The 8932-nt window shown below is 52.0% G+C and overlaps 1 protein-coding gene across 1 annotated transcript in view; it reads left to right on the forward strand.

The window, feature by feature from the left end:
• SH3PXD2A (SH3 and PX domains 2A) overlaps positions 1-8932 on the forward strand; it is a gene marked incomplete at its 3' end in the record, with an annotated part of 169961 nt that overhangs the window by 59873 nt on the left and 101156 nt on the right. The window contains exon 4 of the mRNA XM_015559269.1: positions 1163-1239. Coding sequence (XP_015414755.1) covers positions 1163-1239 — 77 coding nt within the window. The remainder of the gene's footprint in view (positions 1-1162; positions 1240-8932) is intronic.

Raw genomic sequence — 8932 nt, forward strand, 5'->3', positions numbered from 1 at the left:
TGTCACAAAATCGACATTTTTAAGCGTAAAAATATCTATGATGTGAACACCTTCAGAAAATTTGATATATGAAGTTTTGAAGCTTATTGTCAATACAACAAAATAGCATACATATCAAATCGCATATATACCAACATATGTGTAACCCCATCTATTGAAAGAAATCAGCATTCTTAACCGGTACACCTAGTAGCTATGCCATGAGCACTTCACAGTGTCCCAACTCAGGTGAGACAGACAGGCTAGAGTACTTCCAGGTGGAAGGAGACTCACAGTAGCTGTAACCACAGCAGGATGCACGAATGCCTGAGGAATGGGCGATGTGCGTGGATGCCCTGGAAAGATGGAGATTACTCCCAGCTTGGCCAATCAGGGAAGGCCTCCAAAGAGGGGGCATTGGCCCTAGACATTGGTGGTCTTTGGGCATAGAAATGTCAGCTGCGATTGTCTTTGGGCCTTGAATGTCAGGCTAAAGAGTTCATATTCCCAATTTAATTATTGTGAAGGACTGTGCGTTGACCTATTTGTTATCATTGCATTCTGCTAGTTCAGAGGAGCCTGCTGGGAAGGTTGGAGGGGTTGGCATTTCCTGTGAGCCTTGCCCATGCCTGTAAAAGGGTATATCAGCACAGCCATGCAGTGGTCCGGACGGCTGGAGGTTGTGTGTCAGAGAAGTTGGGGAACCGTCAGGCCCCCTCGGCATTGGCCTGTGCCCGCCCTGGAAATAGCCACCCACTTAAACTAAGAATAGGAATTCCTGCCCGGCTGGCAGGAACTAATGCCGATTTCTCAAGTAGGGATGGGCCTGAAAACAAAACACAGCGTTGGGTGGGGCCATCCTTTGTATTTATTTGCGAGGTCACTTGGGAGCTGTGCCCACGTCTGGGCATTGATCCTGCCATTAGACCCAGACACGGTGACCTGGACCAGATGGCAGCCTCCAGGGCTCCTCGCCTGCCCGAGAGGTCCTGGGCTCTCAGCCTTGGGTGCCTCCTGCCCCCTGAAAGAGGTGACTGTTCCCTTGTTGCCTTGACAACAAGCAGAGGTGGTGGCCAGCTAAGATGCTGAGAAGCCAAGGGAGAGGGGACCGAGAGGGGAAGGTCCCAGGTCCCTGTGGCAGTTTTACCTGGAATCACCTGGCTCACGAGCATTTCTCTTCCAGGCAAAATCCTCTTCCGGAGAAGCCACATCCGGGACGTCGCTGTGAGGAGGCTGAAGCCCATCGACGAGTACTGCCGGGTAAGGCCGTCTGGGGGCTGGGGGGCCGCCCCTTCTGTCCATCTGTGAAGGAAGTCTGTCTGTTCGGAACCCTCTGCTGTGGTTTAGCAGATACATCCTGAGGCCTGGTGCTTCCTGGCCAGAGGGGTGGGTATGGGTATCCCTTGGGGAGGGGCCACCCCATGACTGGGCCGCCCTCTGAGGGCCTCAGGCTCACAGCTGAGCCTCTACTCCTTTCGGGACACGTCAGTGTTTACAAAACGCCATTTTAGATCACTTCCACGGGCTTGGGAGCTCAGCGAAGGGCTTCCTGCGGAAGGGATTCTGTACGTGACCTTCTGCTGGACGTAGAACTGCTGCTTTGAGTTCCTGTTGGGACGTTGTTGGAATCGGCTCTGGGTTTAAGAGCATTCGAAACGTATATTTGCTTAATCACAGAAGTCTTGGTAGTTACAGAGTTCATGGACACATCTTCATAGGAGCAAATGTGTGTGCGCACACACACACACACACACACACACACACACACACACACAGCATGTGTACGCACCTGCACTAGGAGAGCCCATGCCAGAGCATGGATGGGAGCGTGGCAGCGATGTCGAGATGCAGAACCTGTTGCCTTTCTGCTTGGATTAGAGCCTAGGCCCCTATAGGGAGAGTGAGAGGTCTCTGGGTGGGTTGAACTCCTCACTAGCTTCGAGAACTTGGGCAAGTTACCTAACTCCCAGGAGCCTCGTTTTCCAAACCTGTACCTTAGGGAGAACAGTGCCTCTGCAGAAGGTAGTTCTGGGGAGGAAATGAACTGACACATTTGAGCCACAGCACATAGTGTCTGGTACAGAGGAAGCATCCAGTAGATGCTACCTTTTTGTTATTATTCCATGGCAGAAAGTTGAATCTTACCGCTGGGTACCGCTGGCTTTCAGGGAGATGGAATTTCTTAAACTAAACCTACTGTGGAATCTGAGAGGCAAGTGGGATGATGTTTTGTTGTGAGTGCAAGTACTAGAGCTGGGGTCAGACCCCAGGGCCCACCTCCTAGCTCTGTGACTTCGGGAGAGTTACTTTGCCTCTCTGAGAAAAGGGGGGTAGAAACAACTCTTTCATAGGATTCATGAAAGGGGTGGAGTGAGGGAAGGTATATCTCAGTGCTTGTTATTCTGAAATACTCTGTCCCTACACAGAGTTGTGACCGTAAGATTCCTTTTTGCCGGCCAGTGTGGCTCAGTGGTCCTATGAACCAGGAAATCATAGATCGATTCCCGGTCAGGGTACATGCCCAGGTTGTGAGTTTGATCCCCAGTTTGGGGCACGCTGGAGGCAGTTGATCAATGAGTCTCTTTGATTAAAGATTCCTTTTTGTGCTAATGTTTGATATTTCTCAACCACTGTTTGGGAATAAAATGCTCAAATAAGAATCATGTTGCTAAATCGACAGGGCCGACAAGCTCTCCCACAGACTCTGCGTTAAGCTGAGTCTGACTTCCGTGACTGTGCAGGTCATACCGGCCACATTTTCTTCCTTAACCTGAAAGGATGCCCTGATGATGAATTATTCCCTTAAACCAGAAGCTCCCTTTCCTCAGACCAATTCAGCCGACCTAGGAGAGGCTGCGGTTCGGTTCCAGACCACCGCAATAAAGCAAGTGTCATCATCTTTTTTGCTGGTGGAGGGTCTTCCCTTCAATTTATAAAAAAGGCAACATCTATGCAGTGTGAGAAAGCGAAGCACAATAAAACAAGGTATGCCTGAATTCCTTTTTCTCTCTAAAGGGCATTTGCCATTTCCAGTTAATTGATGGCTGCAGCCTGAGCTTTTATTTCTCTTCATTCCTTCCCAAGAAGTTAAATAAACGGGCAAAGCTAATGGAGGAGAGGGCAGAGGGCAGGGGGACGCATCTTCCAGCTGGGATTCACGGCTCGTGGCAGCCTCGGTGGTGGAGCCCGGGCATCTGCGGCTGGGCTCGGTGGAAATGCCCCCTCCTAGATCATCTGGAGGGGGAGACCCCTAACAGCTCATCCCCTGGGGTCAGGCTTTGGACAGGACTTCTGAATCAGGATGAGAGCCAGGGGAACTCTGGGGTCCCAGGAGTGCTGCTAGTGGTTGAGGGAGCCATTTAAGTGGGGTCTGCAAGAGGAGGAGCCTCCTAACCTGATTAGCTCAGACAAGAACGGCTGGCCCAGAGCCAGGCCATGAGGGGCAATGTCATGGGTTCACCAAGCAGCCAGACATCTCACAGGCCGTAATTTACTCTGAGAATGGTGGGGGGCAGGGCAGTGCAGAAGTGACCTTTAATTCTGCTGAATTAGGAAGCTGGGATCTGTGGTCTGATTGTCTGGGACCTTAGAATGACCTTGGGCTGGTCATCAGGAATAAGGCAGTAGCCATCCGTGGCTACTGCCACCCAGGGTTGCATTTCATAGCTCTGCCACCCGATGGCCCAATCTATGGCCACTCAGGACCCAACACTTCACTCAACGTCACTGCTCCCCACAGCAAAGTCCACTGTCAATGCCATGTGTAGTCCACTCTATGGCCGGCCCTTCCCTTGTCTGTGCCTGTCCTTGGACACACTGCTTAGAATTTCGGGGGCGGCGGGGTGGGGAGGGTGTGTTTGCAGCACCCTGCATATGCAGCTCTGCTTGGCTGGCCAACACCTTCTTCCTGGACCTGCTAGACAACGTGCACTCCAAGCCCAGGATTTGCTGGGGATTCAAACGCACCCCAAATTGTGAAGCTGGCGCTGTGCACAGAGCTGCCAACTCCTCTGCCAGGACTCAGATGTGGAAAGTCTGACCATGCAGTGGACCTCCCCAGACTTCAGGCAGTCCCCCTGCCTAATGGGGATTTCACAGCCCACATCTCTGTTAATTTCAAACATATACGGAGCAGATTGGATGAGCGTCACGGAAAATCTAGCGAGCGCCAGCCAGTAATTGTTTTATGTGGCACTTGAGGGCCAGGTGTCTATCAAGAGGGCTTCCAAAGGCATTGCTTTGACTCCATAAATTAATTTAATAGGCAACATGGTTATGTGGTTAATATTTAATGGGTCCGTGGCCTCAACAAGTTGAAAACTTTCATCTTACTAATAAGCTTGAGCTATACTTTAGGGGCTCGGACTAACAATTTTATAAGTGACTCCATTTACCCCGTTCCTGCCGGTGACAGACATGGTTGCAGTATTTGTCTAGGGGATGATATAAATATCTCAGGGGTTGGGGAGTGGAGGGGTGAGTGTTTGAGATGATCAGCTCCCCCTTTGCCATGTTAATGACATTTGTACACGTCTCTGTTTCCTGGTGGGTGTGGCAAACATTTTTGCTGTCTAAAAAGCGGAGCTTGCTTCTATTCCGCTGTCAGCGATAGGCTTGCCTTCAGGATCGATGGCTTTCTTTGTGGGAGGGCTGAGGAGCTGGCTGTAGTTAGACCAAGGGAGGGACTCCAAGACCAACAAGACCCTCTGAATCTCACGGACTCATTCATTTTTATCCCCATTTCCCAGATTTGAAAGCAGAGGCTATGACTTGTGGTGGTTCTTAGTCCCGGGTGTTCTCCCTCCCACCGTGGGAATGTTCCACCATGGCCCATCATTGGTTCTCATTAATAAAGAGAAAAACCCAGTCTGCATGGCTCAGTGGTGGAGCGTCGACCTATGAACTAGGTCACGGTTCCATACCCCGTCAGGGCACATGCCCGGGTTGCGGGCTCAGTCCCCAGTGTGGGATGTGCAGGAGGCAGCGATCAATGATTCTCTCGTCATTGATGTTTCTATCTCTCTTTTTCTCCTTTCCTCCCTGAAATCAATAAAAACAAATTTAAAAAAAAGAGAGAGAAAAGTTCATGTTGCAACCAAAAGAATCCTTTAAGAGGCACCAAAGCTCCTTGCATGCTCAGTCCTAGATGGGAGAGTAACTTCATTGCTCATGGCGGAGACTGAGGCGGAGAGGCAAGACTGATTGGTCCATGCTTCCCCCGTGGTCTGCGTCCGTAGGGGAACCTAGTTGGTAGAATCTCTCCGTCTGCTCTGGTCCAGACAGCCCCGGGCAAAGGAGTTTCCAGCCTGTCCCTTCCTCCTTAAAGGCCGTCAGAGGAGCCCATTGCCCATAAGAACCGTTGAGTGGCTCAGCCAGGACCTCTGTGCAGTGCTTCCACCTCTCTCCTCCCGAACTCCACCGTCCAGTCTGTTGGAAGTTTGGCTGTTCCCCACTAGCCAGACCCCTTGAGGCCTCTGCCCCTGGGCCTGTGCTAGCCCCTCGCCTGGGGAAGTGTTCAGCTTCCACAGGGTCCCTCCCAGAAGCCTCCCGACTGCCCAGGGAAAGCTGACCCCTTCTCCTTCATTCCCCAGAAAGCCCTGTGCATGCCTCCACATCACACACTATTCCCAGTAGCAAGGTAGCATCTGTGTGTCCATCTTCTCCAGGCCAGGCGCTCCTGGAAGGCCCCCTCTGTTTCCTTGTGTCTTCGCTCACCAGCAAGAAGCCTGGCCCACGTGGGCGTCCAGCCAGTATCTGATGACAAGACGCGAAGATCACATACCAGCACAGGAAACCTCGGAAGAGGGTGACGTGTCCCCAAGGCCCGGTGTACTAGGACCCCTTGTGAAATGGCTTAAACTGCAGCCGCAAATTAGACACTATTTCCGTTTCAAAAGGATTTGCTGCCTAAGTCCTTTAAAAAGAGAACTCCTGTGTTTGAGATACTCTGATTTGCAGAAATACTGTGAGCTCCCAGCTTCCTCGAAGGTGATGTAGAAGGAACAGTTGGGGCAGGATAGAGAGAGGAGCCCCAGGAGTGGGGATGGGGGCAAGAGTAGGGCCAAAAGGGCAGAATGCCAACCCCCATGACACGCCCCCACACCCCACCCAGGGTCACTGGGCTTTTACCTAGAGATGTCCATTGATTAGAAACCAAAATGAAGCTGATAAAAAGGGGAAAATGTCTGATCCCAAGGAAAGAGCAGGGCACACACCTTGTTTTGCTAAATGTAGAACTTTGCTTTTTGTCCTGAGACAAGCGTTACCCAGCGCGGTGGGCTTCATGGAGGGGGTTCATTTCGGAGCAGAGCGTCTGAACACAGCCTGGCTAGGGCCCCCTCCCACGCTGCTCCGCTTGCAAAGACCAAGCTCGGGCCCACGTACCTGGAAGGAGGTCTCAGAGACGTGCAATGCGGCCACCCTCTCCCTTATCTGAATCTACACCATCCGAAATGGTGACATGCTCCAAGTGGTGGCCCATGCCACTGGCTCCCAGGAAATGGTCTCAGGGGCCAGGAGCTGGAGACTTCAGGGCAGGTGAGGTCTGGGGGAGGGAGGCCCTGGAAGAACTGGCTGATGGGCACAGCTGGATGGCTCTTTAGTGCCTAGGTGCCCACTGCCCTCAGCCCCTCCCCTCACCCTGTTTCTCCAGATCTGCTGTCAGCCAGCTCGCCCAGCCCCTGGACCACAGGATGCCAAGGTTGGATGGGGACTGATGTTAGCTCAGCTGACATCCTGCATGCTCTAAGCAGCCCCAGGGGACAGTGGCCCCTCCCTGGATGTTGAGGGCTCTGAGGTCATTCCAGCCCTTCTCCCTCCTAGGGGGCCTTCCGACCCTCCAACCTCACCGGAGGCAAAGCTCTGTTCGAAAGGCTCAGTGAGATTGATTGATAGACCTGACACTGAAGTCACTGATAGTGGTGCTATTTACAGTCCTGGAGCCGCTGGCTGTTAGAGCTGGAAGAAACTTCAGAATGTCTCTGGTCTGGATTTGCCCCAGCTGTGCTCCCTGGGCTGTCAGTAGGAATCTTTTGGAAAACCAGCTCTACAGTCAGAGACCTGTGGGTAATGGTGGAGGCGGTAGAGAGAATTAGATCAGACAGAGTGTAGGCTCTGGACTAGACGGCCCCATTTAAAGTCTTGGTGCTTACTAGCTCTGTGGCCTTGGGAAAGTGCTTAACCTCTCTGTGCTTTAGTTTATCCTAATGTGGAATTGGAATCGTGTCCATACCTATCTCGGATTTAATGTGATGATTAAATGAGGCAGTCCCAGGATGTCATTACGATTAATAAATGCTGGCCTAACAAAGCTCTACAGGTTTCTTTCCTGCAGGACTTCTCAGAGCCTTTGCTATGATAATGAACATGGTGATTTCCAAGACCAAGATGGGGATCTACAAAACATCCTTTCACATGTACCCACAGAACTGATGTTATCTCATCAGACCGGTGTTCCATGAGATATAGTTTGAAATTCCAGAGCTAGTCTGTTTTATCCTAAAAGAAATGACAACCGGAGAGGTGAGGCGAGCTGCCCAAGGTCATGCAGCAAGTATAGAAAGGCAGAATTGAAGCTAAAATTGAGGTCTCTGGACTCCCCATCCAGTGTTCTTTCTAGTATGCATCATTGCTTTCACCTACAGAATAATGGCAACGAAGACCATAGTGCAATAGCTGACATTTACTGAGCATTTGCTTGATGCCAGGCACTGTGCTAGGCTCCTCACATTTATGATCTCACTTAACCTTCGAACAGGTAGCGGCCATACCAAACCCATTGCACTGAGCTCAGAGAGGGCAAATAGTAATGTATTCCGCATCACACAGCATCCTGGTGAATGGCACAGCCGGGCCTCAAACCCATGTCTGCCTGGTCCTGGGGCCCCAACTTCACTACCCCCTGGCCTGCATCTCGAATGTTCAATGGCAGAGCTTCAGGCCTGAGCCGGGGGGTGGTGCCCCAGAAGTTCCCATATATTGGCCCTACCTGCTCCTCGCAGGACGGCTGGGTGTGGGGGTTCCTCGGCTCTGGCAGCCGTCCCCCGCCCAGGCCTCCAGGACTGACTGCTCAGCACCGGCTCTCCTGCCAAATGATTTTGGCCAGAGATGGGCTTGGCGGCTGCTCTGATGGAAGCTGCTCTGAGCCGAGAGCCTCTTGTCAGCCTGAAATCAGGACGAGCTCTCAATGCACTCCCCTCGAGGCTCCCTATTAATAAAGATGTCTGCAGCGGTTCCACCAAAAGGCCCCTTTGTCTGAGGCCCTCGGGCCCACGCGGCCTCTGCCCCCAGAATGCCGGTCTCTGTCGGCATGAAGAGCCCCTGTGTTCACCACCAGTGCTGGGTGAGCTGCGGCCTGGCGGGCTCTGCGCCTGGCGGGTGGCAGTGCGCTGAGCTGGGAGGGTGCTAGCGCTTGGCCACTGGAAACCAGCCTGCATCCCCTCCCTGTCCCTGTCAGGGAGGTGGCCCTGGCAGCGACTCTGCACACAAAGAGCTCAGATCCCTGTGATGGGCTCCTCCTGCCTCCTACCCATCTCAAGCCATCAGCGTTCCCTTCTGACCCCTCCTGCCTCCTGCCAGGAGCACTGGGTCTGCACATGCCTGCTTCCCCCTTTTCTCTGTCGCTGTCTCTCTGTCTAGTATTTGTCTCTATCTCTCTATCTCTATCTCTATCTCTATCTCTATCTCTATCTCTATCTCTATCTCTATCTCTATCTCTATCTCTCATGCTCTGTCTAATCTCCATTATCTCTTCTTTGTTGCCAAGAGTGACCATGAGTATCTGTCTCCATCTCTGTCTCTATCTCTCTCCATGTCCCTGTCTCTCTGTCTCCAGCTCTCTCTCCTTTCTGCCTCTCTCTCTCTCTCTCTCTCTCTCTCTCTCTTTTAATATATTTTTATTGATTTCAGAGAGAAAGGGAGAGGGAGAGAGAGAGAAAAAAATCAATGAAGAGAG

The sequence above is a fragment of the Myotis davidii genome, unplaced genomic scaffold (genome assembly GCF_000327345.1).
Source record: "Myotis davidii unplaced genomic scaffold, ASM32734v1 scaffold332, whole genome shotgun sequence".
Lineage (NCBI taxonomy): Eukaryota > Metazoa > Chordata > Mammalia > Chiroptera > Vespertilionidae > Myotis > Myotis davidii.